The 21458-nt window shown below is 44.5% G+C and overlaps 1 protein-coding gene across 1 annotated transcript in view; it reads right to left on the bottom strand.

The window, feature by feature from the left end:
* Positions 1 to 21458, bottom strand: part of LOC308125626 (receptor activity-modifying protein 3) — a 45153-nt gene that overhangs the window by 22150 nt on the left and 1545 nt on the right. Inside the window, exon 2 of the mRNA XM_080489521.1 lies at positions 19885 to 20305. Within this exon, the coding sequence (XP_080345647.1) occupies positions 19885 to 19936 (52 nt within the window). The 5' untranslated portion in view covers positions 19937 to 20305. The remainder of the gene's footprint in view (positions 1 to 19884; positions 20306 to 21458) is intronic.

Here is a 21458-nt window from a genome sequence, read left to right as displayed (position 1 = left end):
TTTCCATATTTATTTCGAGGTACACAACACAGGCATGAAAGACAGAAAAAAATACAATAAAAGAAAAACTAATATCAACACTCTAGCTCGAAAAGGAGTGGGAAGAAGACAAGCTTATTATCTCCCACCCCTGTTCATAAACTTAAATAATAACGATAATGTGGCTGCTACAATAACACTGTTAAAATAAAACAGAAAATAAAACAACAACAAAAACAGCCAAGACATATAGTCTATTAGATAATGTAAGATATTACTAATACAATATAATCACTTAGTTATTTCTTGTTAACTGAATTACATGTTATATCCTCTTACAATAATAACAACCATAATGATAAAAATAATGATACCAATAACAATAATAACAATAATAACAACGGCAATAGTATAATAGTAATAACAACAATAGACTTCATCATTAGCTAGATCTGACCATTAAAGTATTAAAGTATACATCACTTTGTAACACCCATTAGTAATCAAGTACCCATTTCCTCCTTCTGGTATTTTGACCATACTATTTTTTTATATCTTGATTTGAACTGATGAATTTCACGTTCCTCTGGCAGCTTGCCTTGTAAAGGTGTACCTCAGGGCTTGATGCGCGGACCGCTCTTATTCTGTAAAGGCAACTTTTCTCTAACGGCTCCCAAGGAGGAATGAAAATGTTTCTCCAAAGAAGTTTTCGCGTTTACACGGTTTTGAAAACGAAGTTTGTTTATATGGAAACTTGCAGGAACACTGAAACGTTGTCGTTTTCATGTCCGGCCACTAGCGGGTGCTGTTGTTTGTTTTTGTAATGAAACCACACACACACACACACACACGCAGCAGAGAATTGGTCGGGACAGGCCATGCAGTTGGATTGTTATTGTCGTGACTCTGAACCGTCACGCCGCTGCAGAAAGGAGGAATAACAACACGTTTCATCTGCAGCCGCCGCCACGACTTACTTTCAATTTACTGGAGCCATGAGAGCCAATCTGCAGTAACTGTGTGAGGCCTTGTGCTGAGTTGACTGAGACGTCGAACACTCTGCTCTCTCCGGGCAGCGTTTCCTCTCTGAACATTTAAATGAAACATCGGAGAAGTAATACCATTTCACATTCACTCGTTTGTTCACGTCCCGACAATTAATCCTGGAGCGACACGAACCACCGAATCATTAAATCTCTCCTTAGAGACACGCAGACTGATGATTTTGTTTGTTTCTTTTCGCTGAGCTTCGCCGTGTTGCTGAGAAAACGCTGGTCAACAAAAGTGGGAACCAACATTTCAACAAAGCCATGAATCCATTACCTCACAACACATCAATCATTACCTGGAAGCTCTTATTCAGCATCAGAGCCAGGATTCGTCAAAACGAATTAGCATTTTGATTACTTTTTCAACACGATATCCATAGAAATTACTTTAATTACAGCAGATTTCATTTCATTGAAAAGGACTGAAGGAATCAGAGCTAGATACCTAATTCTCATATAATTAAGTCAGACGTCTCATATTGCGGGACATTTATTCAATTCCCTGCATGCGGGAGTTCAACATCAGCAACACACCAGCTGCTTCTGTTTGTTAACTTCCCTTTGAAACGAAGGAAAGGCATCTTCAACTTAAAAATCGATTAGCAGACGTACGCCACCCCGGTGCAGCCGCAGGCTTTCTCTGTGGAAGATGAGAGCGGGCGTTGGACCAGCGACCACGTGCAGGACGAGCTCCTCATTGAGGCTTCATGCGGCGGGCGACTTCAGCCTTCAAAACACATTTGGGCTTTTTCCTTTTTGGATCAGAAAAGTTTTGTGTTCAAACAGCAACACTTTGAAAATGAGGACCGTTTCCATGGAAACAGCAAAAAAACATACAAACGATGTAGTTAGTATGCCAGGCCACGAGTTGGCGCTGTGTTTCTTGTAATGACACCACACAAACACACACACACATGCAGCAGAGAGCAATACATTCTAAACATTAACAACGGTAGAACACAGACATTCTAGTGGACAGACCAAGTTGGATTGTTATTACGGTGACTGTCAAAATAAAAGTACCAAGTCCCAGGAGAACATGGACTGGGAGCCACGACACTCTGGAGGAAACGTTGTTCTTATCGTCCAGCTACTGAGCATGTGCAGAACTACTAACTACAGTCGTGGTGCACATGAGCAGCAGCATCTCATAAAAGGGACATTTTCCGCCGTCGAGACGGAGACAGAGACGGAGACGGAGCATTTTGGAAAAGTGTGTGAGAAGCAGCTTTAACCAACCACCTCTCTCACATTCTATATTTACACCATGTAGAATTTTTGGGACGAATGTCTAAAGTTTTTCAAATAATAGAAAGTAATTGTGAAGCACTACTTACATCCATAGACAATAAAAGAATGACTGTTCTTGTGCTCGTTAGAGGCTTTCTATCAGAATTCTGCCTTTCTTTTGAATTTTTTGAAGTTGTTTTTAAATTCCACTCACAACAAACCCTGAAATGAAAAATGTCTAAAATCCTAACACAGGTTTTACCCTCCACTCCCAAAGAATCACTGCCACCCTGGGTGAACGACTGTATATCTACAGTATAACGTGACCAGTCAGACATCAGGGTCATGATAGAACAGGTGTAGAAGAGGATTTTCTGACACCAGGTTTCATTAAAATGGGCTTTATGTTGAGATTTTAAGGTTATTATAGCACTATTTTACCAGTCCGGCCCACTCAAGACGATGGTCTGTACATAGAACCAGAAGTAAAATGTGTTTGACACAGAAAGACCTGCCGAGGTCCAAACAGTGGCACAGCTCAGTTTAACGAGCTCTTATTTGATCCAGAAGAGACTTTACATCCACAAGCGCTCTCACACCAGTAAAGATGGCTGCCGGGCTCGCACACCACTGGGAGGAACTCTGGCTTCAGGGTCAAACTGCCAACCCCGGGACTGGAACGTGAGCAGCACCGCCCCGGGAAGGTAAATAATGGAGCTCAGATTTAATTAGAGCAAAACTTTCTGCGTTTGGCTGCTGACTGAACCTCGGAAGAGACAACATCTCATGTTGGTTCGAGCACATTGGACGCCGGTACAACGCTTTTCTAAACAGGAAATTAAGTATTCTTTGTCTGACTCAGAGTCGACGCCCACAGCCAAAACGTGTCCTGCTTCCATAATCCAATCAGGGAAATTAAAACGGGACATAAATCAGGTGTCTTTCTGTCTGGTTCTCTTCCTGCTGCACCATTTGTCCACCTCTGTGTCTGTCTTTCTGAGTGGACGACTAGAGAAGACACAGTTGAGGGAGGAAAGTGACGAGAAATGTGGGGGCAGAGGGTTAAGGAGTGTAAAATAAAGAGGAGATGGTCAAAGAAGCAAAACGTTGGTCAGGAATCTAATCAAAGTCTCTAAATTGCATTCGGTAGAATCCCTTTTTCTTTCATTTAATCAGGTTGACAACCGGAGCCGATCCCAGTAAAACTGGATGAAGCAGGTTTAAAGACTTCTTTATATATTTATCATCAGATCAGACCGGCTGAAACACATTCTACATTTCTGAGTTAAAATAAAAATAGTTTTCATTCCAATCAGGGGAAAAGATGTCTGCCTGGGGACATTGTGAGACGTTGAGAAGCAGCCAGCCAAACGAAGCTACCACACAAGTAAATCAAACGTTTGGAAGTTTCTAGTTTTCTGCATGAACGGGTCATTAAAGTTGATCTGATCTGAGCTGGAACCTTTGGAGTTCCGTCGTTAGCAGCAACGCATCAGAACGAAGAAGACAATCCGTGTACTTTCAATCAGCCTTTACTTTGGACATCGTCTATTTCTGTGGCCACGCCCCTGAAAATGGAGGCTCAGCCAAGCGGACAGTGAAGAGACGGTATGAGCTGCTAAAGACTTGAAGGAATCACTGAAGCAAAGTAATCTCTGTGTCCACGAGTCGGCAGAGAGAAAACTGCTGCTCACTTAACAAAGTAAAAACCTTCCCTGCACATCTGAGACTGACTGATGAATCTCTGTTGGAATGACCAGAGACGACTTCACCCTCATGTCGTCTTTTCTTTAATCCATCTGCTTTGTTTAGATCAGGTCCTGCCGCTTCGCGGGTTTCCCTCTGTGTTGGTAGTACCTGTCCGGCCCTCCTTTACTTTTTGTACCTGGTGGTTTTGTTTTGTAAATCTTGTGCAAGCGGCCTATTCCATCCGGAGCTTGTTTCTTCCTTCACTGACAAACAAAAGTTTTCTCTTTGTGTTTCCACTTGAAAACTTTGTGTAAACGGGAGCATAAGGAAATGCCAGTGGTCCGTGTGTCGAGCCCTGAGGTCCGCCTTTACCATGTCGCTTCAAGAGGAAGAGCTGGAAAACTGGAAGCCTTCACTTAATGGAATAATGAAGATCAGATAATTAACTATGTAATGGAGCTATTATATAACAATAGTTCTATTGTTTTCAACAACAGAGACATTTACCATCTCCAGGTAAATTTAGCTCAACAATAATCCATAGCTGAATAAAGACGAAGCTTATTTCTACCTGTAAACATCTTGATGACAAATTAATTTTCCTTCTCCAGAAGCCAAATAACACGGCTGTAGAGATGACAGAGAACTTTAAAGCAGAACTAAAATCAGAGCAGAGTTATTCCTTCCCTCTTTGCTTGTTTGTGTTTTTTTTTTTTCTTTACAGCTCCTCAAACAAGCATGGAGATATCTTGTTTAAAGCACTTTCACCTTGCTTCAGGTAAACTAAAAGCCTTTTAACTGCGTCAAATATAAACCGAAGTTTGGTATGGACGAACAGAAAGCGAGGAACACAACTTCACCTATTAATAAACCAGTTGGGAACCATTTAAGTGACTCGATCACTTTAAACTTGGCAAACAGACTGATGATTAATGGCTTCAGAGTGTTTCTCAAATTGTCCCTGTCGGGAAGATGTCGGTACTTAATCCCCCTTCGCCTCCATTTACTTGGTTATTTTCTATTTTAACATGCCAGCAAGTGATTTCCCATCATCGTCAAGTATCTTTATCCCCTCAGGCAAATCCAGCTCTTAATTCTCTAAGGTATCGAGGTTAAATAAATGAATGAGCGCATTCAAGAACAAATCTAAGGCCGTTTGAATTTAATCTGAATGGACATTAAGAGGAAAATATGAAGTAGTGATTTCACAAACGTCCTCTCTTGACCTTCCAGAAACAAAGACGCCGCCAGTCAGTCAGTCCTGTTATCAGAAGCGCTGCCTCACAGGAAGATGGACGACCTTCCAGCTGATGTAAGCGGCCATCACCGTGTCCTGAGCTGACAAAACAACAAGCGGAGGATGTTGTTGTGGCCGAGGAGAACAGCCCCGTCAGGGTCAGGCAAAGTCGCAGTGCAACATTTAGGACGGACTTTCTGCGATCCAGTTTCTCATCCAGGTCAGAGGAAGTCTTTAACACGGTTCTGATGAAAAGCCAGTGAGGTGACCTCCACGCCAGGGAAAATATAGAAAATCGAGTTTTTCAATCAGAGAAAGTACATCCATTTATTCATTTGTTTTTCTATGCAGACTTTATGAATTTAGAGTTGGCAGAGAGCTGGAAACGACCACAGCTGACTCCTGAACAGCCACAAGGTGAACACAAAGACAGGCCTTTTAAATTCAATTCAGCTTTTTTTTTTCATATCGTACCAAGTCCCAGCATATCCATCTCATAGTGCTTCGACAAAGAAAAACCCAACAATCCCTCCACATGGCCAAGCGTGGGCGAAGAACCTGAAGGAAACTTAAGCTCAGAGGTGGAAGAGTTCTACTGTTACAGGAAACAAACCGTCACCTATGAACCTCACAAGCGTAGATCTGGACTGTAGGACGACGTCAAAGCACCAGGAGAAAACAGGCATGTGCAGTACAGAGGAAACGACCATGACTGAAGACTCAAGTGACATGGCAACACATTTAAATATAAACTTTCGCTGGGTTTGGGTGTGAAAATTTTACTTTTTGAAAACGCTCCGCCTCCATGTAGAAACGCTGATACTGCCCATGTGCACTACAGCCATACTAAATAGTTCTGCACATGCTCAGTAGATGGGCAATAAGGCCATGTTTGCACATACCTGGGTTTTTTTATAAAACGTTCACAAAACAAATCTTCATTGACATGGACCCACGTGTCCACCTGGTTCAGAGCTACTATGAGCTGCCAGACCTGTAGGGGGCAGTGTAACGAGAGGCATGAAGCCATGACAGCCAATCAGAATCCTGGAAAAAACACAGCGTCACCATTTGTGACGTAAATCTCCACCTACTTTAGATGCAAACGAGTTTTTCAAAATGTCCACTGAGTTTTCAGGAATCAAGACCCAAACACAGAGAAATATCACAGTTCTTAAATACCCGGTTACGTGTAAACTTGGCCTGAGAACAATGTTTCCTCCAAAGTGTCATGACTCCCAGTCCATATTCTCCTGGGACTTTTATTTTGACAGTCACAGTAATAACAATCCACTAGAATGCATGTGTGAATATGAAAATCAAAGTGTGCTGTTTCTAATCCCTCTGGAGAGGCTCTGCTCGCCATGTCGCCAGACAAAATGGACATTTTCATTACGGTCCATAAGGTTCCAGTAACAAAGGAGTTTGTACTGTTAGTGCTTCTTCAATAAAGTGTACGGTCACTACACATGCACGTGGAGGTACAGGTCAGCACCTACTAGTGGCCAGACATGCAAACAACCTCGTGTTTTCTGGCCTTTGAATGTGTACAGCGATCCTTTTCCAAAAATGTAAAAACAATAGTTTTCAGTTGATACGGTAAATACACTCTGTCATCCACTCGTTCAAACTCGGCAAAGTTTAACTGGTAAAAGTTGTTGTCATGAAACTGCTTATTAGGTTTGGAGTCCCTGCTCAGTTTTATTGTACAGCTCAGATGTTGCCGCGCTGCTTTGTTATTCCCTCCTGATGGGTTTTCACGTTGCAGATGGAAAGTCTCCGTTACAGGCAACAAAACTCATAACTGACACCAAGTAATAGACACGGGAATGACTTCTCTTTTTCTCAGTTTCTTAGACCGGCACACATCGTGTCCCTTCATACAGAGTCTGACTGGACGATACCAGGTACAGAGAGATGATTGAATTGGACACATATTGAAGGCAAATTCAGAGAAAGAGAAACGTTCTACAAACACAGCGACTGTAAACTGAAGGATTTCCAGCAGATTCCCTGATATTTGATATAAACACTGACTTACTTAAGCCTGTTTTTTAATAAATTATAAAGCTTACAGGATTGTTACTACAATTACTTTATTTATTTATTTGTTTATTTATTTATTTATTTATTTAAATTTAGAATTAATGGATTGATTTATCTATTCGTGTTACTTTGTGTTACTGTGTGTTACTTTGTGTTACTGTGTGTTACTTTGTGTTACTTTGTGTTACTGTGTGTTACTTTGTGTTACTGTGTGTTACTTTGTGTTACTTTGTGTTACTGTGTGTTACTTTGTGTTACTGTGTGTTACTTTGTGTTACTGTGTGTTACTGTGTGTTACTGTGTGTTACTTTGTGTTACTTTGTGTTACTGTGTGTTACTTTGTGTTACTGTGTGTTACTGTGTGTTACTTCGTGTTACTGTGTGTTACTTTGTGTTACTGTGTGTTACTGTGTGTTACTTTGTGTTACTTTGTGTTAACCCCATGTTGGACAGACGACCGCTCCGCGTTGCCTTCACCTAATGTCAGTTAGCATTAGCTCCAGCCCCCCCCAGGACCCATGTATGTAAGAGGCAAATTCTTTTTTTACAAACTCCAGGATAACCAATTTATTGTTTTGGATTAATTCCGTATTCATTTCACAGTTTCACTTTTTGCACTTGAAAGGAATGTATTTTCTACAAGCATTAACATCTGCATTAACATCTGCATAATTCATGTTCACGGCACATTTGGGTTGTTGCCAATAAAACCCTGCAGTTGTTGTTGTGTTGACAGGAAGCAGAACTCTGCTTTCCTCCTGAGATTCTCCTGAGCGTTTTCAAAAAGTTGCGTTTTCCCACATTTCCACAAGATTTCAAAAAGCTTCACCTTGGGAGCCGCTTTTGCAAACTTGCCTTTCCAGTAGCGCTGAGCACCATTGTAGTTAGTCCCCCACGACGCGCCCACAGTTTTCCTTTTTTACTTGAGAGTGTCGCCGAGTGAACGTGGCCTCTGGAGCAGAGACTTCTGAAGTTTCCTCGTCGGCCACGAGCTGTCAGCAGCCTCAGCCTGAAGCCTGAAGCCTGAAGCCTGAAGCCTGAAGCGTGAAGCCTGAAGCGTGAAGCCTGAAGCCTGAAGCCTGAAGCCTGAAGCGTGAAGCCTGAAGCGTGAAGCCTGAAGCCTGAAGCGTGAAGCGTGAAGCCTGAAGCCTGAAGCGTGAAGCCTGAAGCGTGAAGCCTGAAGCGTGAAGCGTGAAGCCTGAAGCCTGAAGCGTGAAGCCTGAAGCGTGAAGCCTGAAGCCTGAAGCGTGAAGCGTGAAGCGTGAAGCCTGAAGCCTGAAGCGTGAAGCGTGAAGCGTTCACTCCAGCGTTGGGAAGGCCCGGCAGCCACAGGAGAGACGGACCTGCCAGACGTTGTATTATTTCACTGGGTTTGGAGGCTTTGCCACTCCCAGACAAAAGAAATCTCTCCCCGCTGCAGATGAGTTTTCTTGAAGTGGGAACGACACGGTGGCTTTTCTATTCTCCAAAATCAAGCTGAAGGAGCCGCTGGAGATTGACAGCTGGGTAATTATTTTTTTACCTGCTCGCCGACGTGCCGGGTGAGGCCGGCGGGAATGGAGGCAGGAACTTTGTGAGGGAGATTGAACAGGAAAGATGCTGAGAGAGAAAAGACTTTTAGAAGAGGAGGAAAGGACGAGCGGTGCTCTTTTCTCACGTCTGGTCACATTTCAAGCAGTAAAACCTTCTTCAGCTGTTTCCTTCATCACAACTGGCCAAAACTCGAAACTCCTCATGTTTATCTGATGCTTGGAAACTCCTTCATTTACCTCCATCCATCACTTCCACCCCCGGGTCACACAGTCCAGAGCCAAGAGACGTCCTGATCCCTTCAGACTCTCAGAGTTCAGCAGAATCCAACATGAGCTACGATCGACTGAAATGTTTTCCTGACACTCTACAACTTTCACTCTTTATCTGATCCGTCTTCATCCGGGTCGACTCTTCATCGGGATTTATGGAAACAAACCAGGAGATTAATGTGTTAAAAGATAAACGAAAGGTGTATGTTCTCTCTTTGCTAAAGGGATTTTCTCCAGTTCATGAATCCAACTTCTGGTGGAGGGAGGGATAGAGGGATAGAGGGATGGAGTGAGGGAGGGAGGGAGGGAGGGATGGATGGATGGATGGATTGATGGAGGGAGGATGGATGGAGGGATGGAGTGAGGGAGAGAGGGAGGGAGGGAGGGATGGATTGATGGAGGGAAGGATGGAGGGAGGGATGGAGTGAGGGAGAGAGGGAGGGATGGATGGATGGATGGATTGATGAAGGGATGGGTGGAGGGATGGAGTGAGGGAGAGAGGGAGAGAGGGATGGATGGATGGATTGATGGAGGGAAGAAGGGATGGATGGGGGGATGGAGGGATGGATGGAGGGAGGGAGGGATGCAGGGAGGGAGGGGGGGATGGGAGGGTCAAGCAAGAGGGAGAGGAAGACCAACGACACAGGCTGAGGGAAACTCCAGGTACTTGGCAAACAAAAGCAGGAAGTGGGGGGAAGAGAAAAAGAGGGGGGGGCTCCTGGGGGGGGCTCCTGGATGGTTGTGAGTAAAGAGACAGAAATAAAATGAAAATCCATGACAGGGGACTCTCCGGAGAGAAGCTGCTCCCTCTTTTTTTTTAAAGCTATTACACAGCGTGTTCGCATGCCGGGCGGCGGCAGCAGCTGGGGCGGGGAGCAGCATGTCGTGGGTAAATGTGAGGCTTCGCCAAGAGCTTCAGCATTAACGACTCGGTATAAATGCACTCCATTTACCATGCGGGGAGGAAAATTACAGCCGAGCTTCAGCGAAATAGGCCCTGTGGGGGGAACCCATCTGTCCATGAGCCATCACGGCTTGTTGACAGGAGCCGCCGGAGCTGCTGCAACCAACGTTCTCTCAATCCTGGAGCTGCTGCAACCAACGTTCTCTCAATCCTGGAGCTGCTGCAACCAACGTTCTCTCAATCCTGGACCGCCGCAACCAACGTTCTCTCAATCCTGGAGCTGCTGCAACCAACGTTCTCTCAATCCTGGAGCTGCTGCAACCAACGTTCTCTCAATCCTGGAGCTGCTGCAACCAACGTTCTCTCAATCCTGGACCGCCGCAACCAACGTTCTCTCAATCCTGGAGCTGCCGCAACCAACGTTCTCTCAATCCTGGACCGCCGCAACCAACGTTCTCTCAATCCTGGACCGCCGCAACCAACGTTCTCTCAATCCTGGAGCTGCTGCAACCAACGTTCTCTCAATCCTGGAGCTGCTTCAACCAACGTTCTCTCAGTCCCGGAGCTGCTGCAACCAACGTTCTCTCAATCCTGGAGCTGCCGCAACCAACGTTCTCTTAATCCTGGAGCTGCTGCAAACAACGTTCTCTCAATCCTGGAGCTGCTGCAACCAACGTTCTCTCAATCCCGGAGCTGCTGCAACCAACGTTCTCTCAATCCTGGACCGCCGCAACCAACGTTCTCTCAATCCTGGAGCTGCTGCAACCAACGTTCTCTCAATCCTGGAGCTGCTTCAACCAACGTTCTCTCAATCCCGGAGCTGCTGCAACCAACGTTCTCTCAATCCTGGAGCTGCTGCAACCAACGTTCTCTCAATCCTGGAGCTGCCGCAACCAACGTTCTCTCAATCCTGGACCGCCGCAACCAACGTTCTCTCAATCCTGGAGCTGCCGCAACCAACGTTCTCTCAATCCTGGAGCTGCTGCAAACAACGTTCTCTCAATCCTGGAGCTGCTGCAACCAACGTTCTCTCAATCCCGGAGCTGCTGCAACCAACGTTCTCTCAATCCTGGACCGCCGCAACCAACGTTCTCTCAATCCTGGAGCTGCTGCAACCAACGTTCTCTCAATCCTGGAGCTGCTGCAACCAACGTTCTCTCAATCCCGGAGCTGCTGCAACCAACGTTCTCTCAATCCTGGACCGCCGCAACCAACGTTCTCTCAATCCTGGAGCTGCCGCAACCAACGTTCTCTCAATCCTGGAGCTGCTTCAACCAACGTTCTCTCAATCCTGGACCGCCGCAACCAACGTTCTCTCAATCCTGGAGCTGCTGCAACCAACGTTCTCTCAGTCCCGGAGCTGCTGCAACAGAATAGTCTCACCTAACGTGTTTCCAGGCGTTTGGGTTTGTGATTCTAGATCAGGAACATCGACACGATTACAGCAGTGACGGGTGAGAGTATACACACTTCAGGGTCCCAATTAGTTTTTTGTTTTTGTTAACGAAGATAATCAACTGGAAAAGAAGACTGCATTAAAGAGGCGGCGGGATTTGGGGGATTTAATTAGTATTCCCTACGCACCCCTCTTCAGTCTCAGACAAGCGTTTAATTTCAAAACATAAAAACGGCCTGGAGCCACTTTGCTCTCTCTCTCTCCCTCTCTCCCTCTCTCTCCCTCTCTCCCTCTCTCTCTCTCTCTCCCTCTCTCTCTCTCTCTCCCTCTCTCCCTCTCTCTCCCTCTCTCCCTCTCTCTCTCTCTCTCCCTCTCTCCCTCTCTCTCTCTCTCTCTCTCTCTCTCTCTCTCCCCCCCCCCCCCCCTAACACTCTGCATTCGACAGAGACCAAACATTTGTACATCGTGGTATTAATTATGTAGACTTCCTGGAAAAACAAGGCTGCTTGGCTTCGCAGAACAAGCCAAAACGTGTAAATCTAGAAATCCAGAGCTTTAAATTCACTTTTTCTTCACGGACGAATGCCTTTTTGTCACGGTGGGATTTGGCTCGTGGTGAATGCAGGCTACCTGGCATCAGACGTCTTCTTTCCATCCCCTCATTTCATCTCAATTTTGTCTTCCCCCTCAGCCAAAACCTACACTTTTGTTTGTTTTTTCAGATTTTCTGAAGCACAGCGGCGGTAAACAACACATTACCCTTGTGAGCGAGTAAAGCCCCCCACCCCCGACCCCCGACCCCCACCACCAACACCAACACTTCAATAAATATGTCAACTTGTCCCGGGAAATAATTACAGCCCCTTGGCACAGGCGAGTGTGATAAAAGCCAGAGCACAGCAGAGGAATGCATTATCACCCCGGCTGCGGCCAAAATCTCATCGCTGATAAACAAATGGACGGATCAACAGAAGGTTAACGGACAAATGTCTTAATGTCTGATTCCTCACACCAGACTGTGTGATATTTGGAAAAACAGGTGACACTGAGGGGAGGAAACTATCTGAATGTGTCTAAAATGTCAAAGCTCAGCGGCAGTTAATCTGTCTGCCCAGCGGCGGCTGGCCAATAGAGGGCGCACTGACATCAGATTAAACCAATCAGTGTCATTTCATGTCCAGACTTGGAGCCAGAGCTGCTCAGTGATTGGCTTAAAGTCAGCTCTGGTTTGTTCTGTTTCTATGAGATGTTGAGACGAAGACAACAGGCGGTGAGTCTCTGATTATTAACTCTGTCACTTCTCTTCTAATTTACTGTTTGAACCAAAAGTTGCAGGATGAGTTCGACCCTCTCCAGTGTCGTTATGTTTTAATGCACACAAACTGAACTGTGTAGAGAGTTTTGTAAATGTGTCCAGGTTTGTTAATGTTTAGATTTTCAAAGCCTTTTAAAATGCTTTGAAAGATGTATTGATGTATTGATGTGCTGATAAACCTTTTGTTTTCCCTAAACTCAGATTAACTGTCATTTCCAGTAAAGCAGCAACAAAACACATTCATTTTCTAAAGGGGACTAATGAAGCTTCTGCTTCTATTTGTTTACAAGTATGTTAATAAAAGAGTCTTGATAAGTGTCTCTGTTCACGAGCCATTTACAAGAATTCTAAGGTTTTTTCACTCGGAGCTTCTCTCAATCTAACAAAGGCCAGACTGTTGTAATGTGGTTAATAAACAAACTATTTAAATGAAGTTAACATCGACAGAAATTGAATAATAATGAAGACCCCACCAGAGAAAAGTATCACCGGCCGCCACCGTGTCTGACTGAGACACAAAAGAGGAGAACGAAAAGGTGAACGAGAGTGAACGAGATAAAACCCTGAGTCACACATTCAAACCACGATGCTGAGTCATGGACTGAGGCCCGGCAGAAGTAATGACTCCACGGCCTTAATTGGAACCTTTGTTAAGGTCGAACAAGATGAAGAACCATGCCAGTGTTAGGTGGTGCGCCTTTGTGTCCACGTTCTCTCACTTCCATTCTTCTAAATAAGAAACGAGAAGCAAAGAGACGATCAACTTTCCTTTGAATGAATGTTGGGCTGCAGACCTGCTGCAGACCTGCTGCAGACCTGCTGCAGACCAGCTGCAGACCTGCTGCAGACCTGCTGCAGACCTGCTGTAGACCTGCTGCAGACCAGCTGCAGACCTGCTGCAGACCTGCTGCAGACCTGCTGCAGACCTGCTGCAGTCACAACCATCAAACGGACGATTCTGGGATCCATTCATCAATTTATTTTAAGGAGCAGATGTAAGAGTTGCACTGCTTTAGCTTAATTTATCAAGCTGGCAACTGTGACAATAACAAAGAACATTTATGGAGCTCTGTAGCCTTGAAGCTGAAGATTTGATTTAAACATAAAACCTGCAAGAGGCTCCAACCCCAGAGAAGATGGTAACGAACACGCCACGAAGCTGAGACACAAGCTGGGATGTGGCGATGCTGCCATGAACACGAGCTATTTTACCATAATAACCTTTAATTTAAAGGTTTTCCTTTGTTGTGACGTACGCTATACAACACGATGCCAGATGAAAATGTCTATATCTTAATAAAACCCAACAAGTACTACAGAGAAGGACTACAATCCCAACATGAAGCCAACTTTAACTAGAGCTACACTCGGTAGAGCGCTGACCTTCGCCAACGCCACATTTGTTTTTGCAACCCAGTTAGCATCGCTAGCAGGTTAGCCATTAGCTCATATCGATGCTAACTAGCTCGGTCAGGTAGCTACATCACTGTGAAACACTGAGCAGGAAGCGTCTCCATGGCAACGGACTCTGATCTCCCTTGATATCCTCCGTGAGATGCCTCTCTCATCCACTTCGTACGGGACATTTGTTGTTGTTTTTTGGGATTTATTCAGAAAGGTTGAGCCGTTAACAACCCAAAATCTAATCGATTGGTCCTCAGATGACGACAAATCATCCCTGAAGATTTCATGCAATTTGGGTGAGTAGGTTTTGCGAAAACTTGGTAAAATACATACATATATACAAACCAATAAATAAATAAATACATGCAGATGAGAACATAACCTTCTCAGTCAGTAAAATACAGTGAAATATCAAATAAAATAAACAAAGACCTGAAGCTGCTGCATTTGGGGTGTTTTTACAAACTCCTCCTGACAGCTCGGCTTTCAGGCGTCTGTGACTTTTAGCTTTCATGGCAGCATCACTGATGAGGTCTTATGTTTGACACCACTGGTTTAAATTTAAAGGTTATTATGGCACTATTTTACCGGCTCGGCCCACTCAAGGCTGGGCTGACTGTGGCTCCTGAAGTAAAACGTGTTGGACACCCCTGGTTTGAACAATCTCCATAGTCAGTAAAGAACCTCGGCATGTAAAAACTCCAAAATGACTCAATCAACCTCCTTTCAAAGCAGCAGACAGAACAATCCCTGCCAGCCACAGTAACGGGGATTCAAACTACTAAATACACTCAGATACTAATTGTTATTTCTTGTCTTTACTGAAAAAAGTAATTGGTCAATGATCGGATAAATAGGGTACGATTAGTGGGAACTAGTCTTACAGGATTCCTGCCTCATTCTTAACGCGTCAGAAACTTTCAACCGTTGGTACATCTCAGTGATTCCCACTTTGGAGTCACATGGGTGGTGACAGAGATCACTGATCACGGTGGGAGCCGGGACTCTGACTGCTCTGGTGAAAAGTCACTCTGGAATATAGAGCAGCCCAGTGCTTGTGTCTGCCAGCGTTTGGCTTTGCTGGAGACGGGGTCTCTAGACTCCCGGGGGCTCTGAAGCAAGAAGGTTGGCAACCACCAGACCCTGTGATCTGCAACGGGGCAAACAGGCAGAATCACGCTGAACTTCACGGATTTGGTGTTTCACAACCATTTAGCAAGAAATCCACCATCATTGAATCTCAACAAATAGGTGCAACCATGTGCGTCTCCAGTTCATCCAATACACGTAAAAATGTGAAAAACCAAGAGCTTGTAGTAAAACAAGCTCGTTGGAAAAGTTGGGAAACAGCTAATTATTAGGTTGAACGATATTTTAAGGCATGTTGGTTCAAAATAAATCAAAATAACCCAGAACATTATATCAGAACGATCTTAATGAAAACTTTTATCGCAGGTGGTCCCTGGTCGCCATGACAACGGGCGTCCTCGAACCGGTCTCACGGTGCGACGCGGAGCCAGAACGCCTGTTATCTTTCCTCTGGGAACGTAGCGGGTTTAAGGCTCAATTTAAAAGAGAAAAACACCAGTTAACCTTAAACATTTCCTCTGGAAGCTCTGGAAGGAATGTTTTATATCTGCCGAAGCACCGCCGGTTGTTGTGATCTGTTTTGCTTGTCAAAGCTGGGGGTGCATGTTTGTGGCAGCCTGCTTTGTGTTATTGGAGCTGCAGCTCCTGAGGTGAGCGTCTGGCCTGTAGGTGTCCGGAAAGTCAGCCTCTCTCTTCATTTCCCAACACGTCGACCTCAGACCGAGCCCCGACAGGTTTACCCCTTCATAGGTGTTAAATATTCAACCTGAACCTCGACGTTTCCCCGTTTCTTCTTCTATTATTGTTCATTTCAGTGGAAAATTACCTTTTGGCTGAACTGAGAATGAATGGACTGCTGGTCATTACGGGCTGTGGGCGGCTAATTGGCGGCCACCGTTAGACTCAGAATCGAGTTTCACTTCCAATTCGCTTCTCATTTCAGATGAACTCATTACCACCGAATCTGTGACTGAAGATCTACCAGGAAACCCGCCACACTCCTCCCGCTGGGCGCCACGCTCCCCCCCCGACAGGCCTGGAAACCACACTGAGCATAAAGGTAAAGGAGTGCAGACAATAAAGACTTGTTTTCTTCTTATTTGTGTTCTTCTGATTTCTTTTCAGACAAAAACATTAAAAGAAAATAGAAAAACTGCATTTCAGTGGTTGGAACTCCTGGTGTGTGCATCAGCACTATCATCATGAAATGACTGAGCAGTATTGAATCTGGCCTGTTTGTTCAGTTTACAATCCGTCAACATGGCTGCTAATCTGTGGGAAAACAGGTTAAACTGCCTCTTGTTCCTGGAGAGTTTCACTGAAGTGATTACATGGCATAATTCACAGATACTGAAGCGTCCGGCGCCTCTAAAGTCTGTTGAGCAGATGGTGTTTTGTCAGAATCGCTCAGCGCCCCACGCAGCGGCTGGGGACTCCGTCAGACATCAGCGTTTTGAGGGCGGTGTGATCGAGACGGGCTGTGAAAGGCGAAGTTCAAGCCCCCCGGCTGGGCCACGGATCTTTAACAGGAGCACCGGAAGATTAATCACGCTCCTAACACGTCTTCACAGAGGCGGCGCCGCCGAACTGAGGAGCAACCATGTCACTGGAAGGGAAGGGCGATCAAGCTGCCTGTCATCAAGCACGCTTTTTTAGATATGATGGACCGAGTTCAAATCTGCAGTCTGGACAGGAAGACTGTGTTCCTGCGTGGATCAGGTACCTTCACCTGGTTCATCTAAACCTCTGGACACTTTTTGCTAAATTGTAATTAACTTCCTCAGACCCAAACTACTTTAGTCCTGTGGTCTAGACAACCCAGGATAATGTCCACATGTGTGGACGCCAGGTATTGGAAGGTTTAAATGAACAGATATTGTTAAGAAAAAAAATCTAAACAACGGTCGTCGGTGACGATTGTTGTTTAAAGTTGTAAAAACAATAATCCAGCCGGCTGCTGCACCACCCAGGATAATGTCCACATGTGTGGACGCCAGGTCGTCCTGTGTGATCAGCTCGTGTAACATTTTAAAAATCCCACTTTTTCTGCAAAATGTCAAATTCTTCACTGAAAGTAATCCTATGGTGGCGTTGAAGGTTTGGCTTCACGTACAAACTGCCACAGGACACCCAGAGTCCCACTGCAACATGAATACAGACGCAGGAACAACAACAGGAATGTATAAGCTGCAGCAAGCGTTTGAACGACTCACCTGGAAAACAGAACGATGCAACACAAATGAAAAAATCCAAATAACAAATGGTGTTTTCGTGTCGTGGCTTTTGCAATGTTGTGACCCTTCTGGTTTAATATGTGGATGTCTGGTTTACCAGAGTCCATAAAGTGGATATTTTACACAAGAAACAGGATTTCTAATTAGATATATAGGATTACTTCACGAGCATATTTACTTTTCTATGGAGTAAAGCAGAGTAAATGTTTCTCATGTGAACTCTGTGTAAAAAGCTCATATATGTGACTAAAATCATCGATTCGGGAGAATCCAGCTTCCTTGTACTGTGAGGAGGCGTTCGTCAGTCCTGCTGTTTTCAGTGTTTCAGTGACGTCACAGGAGGATTTCTCCCCCCGATACGGGAAGTCCACTGGACAGTCATGAGCCAGAAGTGATCTAATTGATGTAATTCGTCTTCTTTAATGGGGTTCGCTGACACACTTTCACTGTAATGCTGAAGAAATGAAAGAAACTGAAGTTGCCGTTAAGATTTTCCAAAAGCTTTGTAAAGCTGGAGGAATGTCCAGGTGATGGAGAAGCACCGTCAGCCAGCGGGGGGCTGAGCTGCACGTCTATAAATGGCATTTTTAAAAAGTGAGAATCTTGAATCTTTTCTTTCTTCAGATGGCAGTGGAGCAGAGAAGCCCCGAGGCGTCTTCCCCTCGCTGTGCGAGCTCATGCCTGGATGTTTATTGGGCTGAGCAGATGCTTGGCAGTCAGTGGGAATCAGTGGGTCTCGGCGCTGCAGATGGGGACTCTCGTCTCCGCCGGCCGCATGGCACCACACTGGTCGCACGTTAAAAACAGCAGATCACAGTGACTCAGTGCAACGTGTTTAGGATTTTCTGGAGCATGCAACATCTGGTTTCCAACTTTCTTCCTCGCGGTCCCGGGAAAACTCTGCAAGTGTGTCGTCTTCTGCACGGAAACACGTCGTACTGTTTAGTTCTCAGCACCTGCTGGTTAAATCCATCAGTTCTGAACCAAACAGGAACCTCTTTCTGCAGTTCTGATGACCAGAGGAGCCGTATTTGTGGTTTTCCACCAAATCAGGTTTAACTGGAGCCACAAAACACGTTTAACCTTTAAAACGAGGCTCTTGAAGTTACGTATATACTTTGATATATGAACAGAATCTGGCTTATCTTGCATTTATGAAAGTTCAATTACAATTTAGGAAAGTAAATGTTTAATTTTCTTTTTTTTGTACCTGATTTTAGATGTTTCAACTTTTTTTTTCCTGCATTTTTTTTATAAAATTTGGACATCTTAGTGTTTTATTGGCTCTTTATTATCTGGTCTTGTGTGTTTCCCCACATCGAAATTTTTTTTAAATTTTAATTAATAAATCCAAGTCATTTTAGGGTTTTTGAATCTATTTATTCAAAATGTATTTTAAAATTGCATTTAATTAAAAGAAAAGGGGGAAAATGAAGAAGAGTTCCTCCCTTTAAGCCATTTTAGTTATGACTTTTTCTAAAAGTTAAAATCACTGTGTGCTTCAATTAAATGTTTATTGAGGACTAATTTAGAGAAAGCCGGTACACAAGGGTCAAAGAGCCACATCCAGAGCTGCAGGTTTCAGACCCCTGCTTTATACTCTAGGATAAGATATCGGAGTCTGGAGGCATTAAGTCTGAAAATCAGTGAGGTTTCCTGCTGGAGGGGAGCAGCTGTCACATGGAAGAGGTCCAGGGCAACTCGGGCTGAAGGTCTTGGCAGGACACAAACCACATCCTCCAGTCGGAAGCTGATTTTCCCACATGGCTATAAAAGATTTAGAGCTGTGGAGTCCGACATGAACGTTTATCCCTGAAGATGCGGCTGCAGATAAAAGCTCCTCTGGACCACAGACCAGAAAACCCTCTATTCCTATCTGGGTGATATCCTGGAAGGAGATCTGGGACTCGTGCAGCCCCGCTCACACTACTCACACTACTCCAGCGCCCACGGGACCAAACGCAGCAGATTGCTCGTCTGTCTCCATCAAGACCCAGCCAGAGACTGGAGTCATCGCAGAGCGTGATCCAGATCTTCCACCAACACACCGGAATCGTGGCTGCGGTGGATCTCGGGTGGGTTTTGTGAGGCGCAGCCCTGGCGCCACATGGAACGTGATTTCATACATGATTTCATCCTTTTACCACCAGCTAATGAGCCAGATCCACAAATTCTCATTGGCCACGATATAGGTCAGGTCTGTCCACTGGGGCATGATGCCACGGCGCAATCCGGCGCTCTCCCCTCCCGATGCATGGGCCCACGAGATGGGATTCGTGTCCCCGAGACTTCTTAAGAGAGACTCGTTATTTGCACTTTTCTGCAGCCTCGCACGCGCTGCAACGCACTGAGACGGAAACGAGCAGATCCCTGGCACACAAACACGCAATCGTTTCTGCAACAAATCAGAGTGATGCTGCTGAGGCGTCTCTCTTCCTCTCGTTTCAAGGATTGAGGACAGAGGGCTTGTAAAGGAAAGACACACCAAAAAGACACTCCATCATACTCACCCAAAACTCCAATGACAAAAAGTTTAAGCGCTGCGCACTCATTTGTATCCATCACGCTGAGAATCCAGTCCGGGACGTTGAATGAAACCTCAGCTGCAGCTCCGGGAAAGTGAATATTTCAAGCGGACCATCATTTAAAAATGAAATAAAAAAGGGTTATCCCAAACGTGCGGCTTCCTTCGCGCTGTCGCCGCTCAGATGAGCGCGACGTTCGGTGTGGATAAGAAGAAGGGAATCCGAAGGTGGAGAAAACAGAGAGCAAAGATGGCAAATTAAAAAAAGAAAAGAAAAAAAGAAAAAGACAATCAGATCCAGGAGCGCGAGTCTCTCCGACCGTCCTGCCGATGAGCGCGGCGCGTCTGCGTGTGCGCGCAGCGAGGAGAACGCAGCGCGGCGCCGCGCGCACCATCCATCCCGCATCCTGGGGGGGGGGGGGGGGGGGGGGGGGGGGGGGGGGTCACATGGTAACACACTGAATTACTGAATCCCACACTGGGTTTACTGGTTAATAGATAGATAGATAGATAGATAGATAGATAGATAGATAGATAGATAGATAGATAGATAGATAGATAGATAGATAGATAGATAGATAGATAGATAGACAGATAGACAGATAGATAGATAGATAGATAGATAGATTTTACAAATTCCATGTAACATAATATTGCGTTATAATAACGATACTAGTTGTTTAATACTAATAAGGAAAAAAGAAAGACAAAGAATGATGAAAGTATATAGTGTGATAGTATAAATAATAAAACAGAAAATCTAAATATGATGTAGTGTCTTAGTGTCGTTATAAAATAACATGATGTCTATATTTGCATTGTTAAGGTGTTTATAATGAGAAACTATACAAAAAAAGACTAATGACAAATGTACAGTAAGTATTTACATCTATATTTCCAATGAACATGCTGAGAAAAACGAAACAATATAAGCCAAGAAGAACATATGTACACACAGATAGAAGCTTTAAAGTTTAGATTTAAAGGTTATTGTGGATCTACTTTACCAGCCTGGATCACTAAAGATCACTCACTAAGTTCTGTTTGACAGCCCGGTTTAGAGTTTCATAGGATGTACATAAAGAATATATCAACTTTAGTGGCCTAAAAATACATATTTTTACACAAAAATCACAAAAACTGGCTCCATATATGAACAGCTACTCTAACAAACATGAAGTATGAATGTAATCAATACTCCATGAACGTCACTTACCAATATATAACGTGTGCATGCAAAAAGCAACGCAATCATATTCTTTATAACCCCAAAACTATAATAAACAACCATTTCATACATCATGTATCATATAGAGACAAAATAGTACAATTTGTTATGTATATTTTACTAATATTTCTCCCAAAATACAGAATGTGACAGAGTATTTCATGCTTCCCCCTTGTCTTATACGTTGGATGCTTCCGTTTGGCTGCTGGTGCCTCTGGAATAATTGCCTGTATAATCCGGGCATGAATGTAATTATGATTGGCTTGATGTAATTGATGTTGAAAGATTGCACCATAGATGGTGCTGCTGGTGGAGTTCTGCCCTCATGCCCT

This window comes from Lipophrys pholis, assembly GCF_963383615.2.
Source record: "Lipophrys pholis genome assembly, chromosome: 20".
Classification (NCBI taxonomy): Eukaryota; Metazoa; Chordata; class Actinopteri; order Blenniiformes; family Blenniidae; genus Lipophrys; species Lipophrys pholis.
This window is presented reverse-complemented; position numbering and strand designations above follow the sequence as displayed.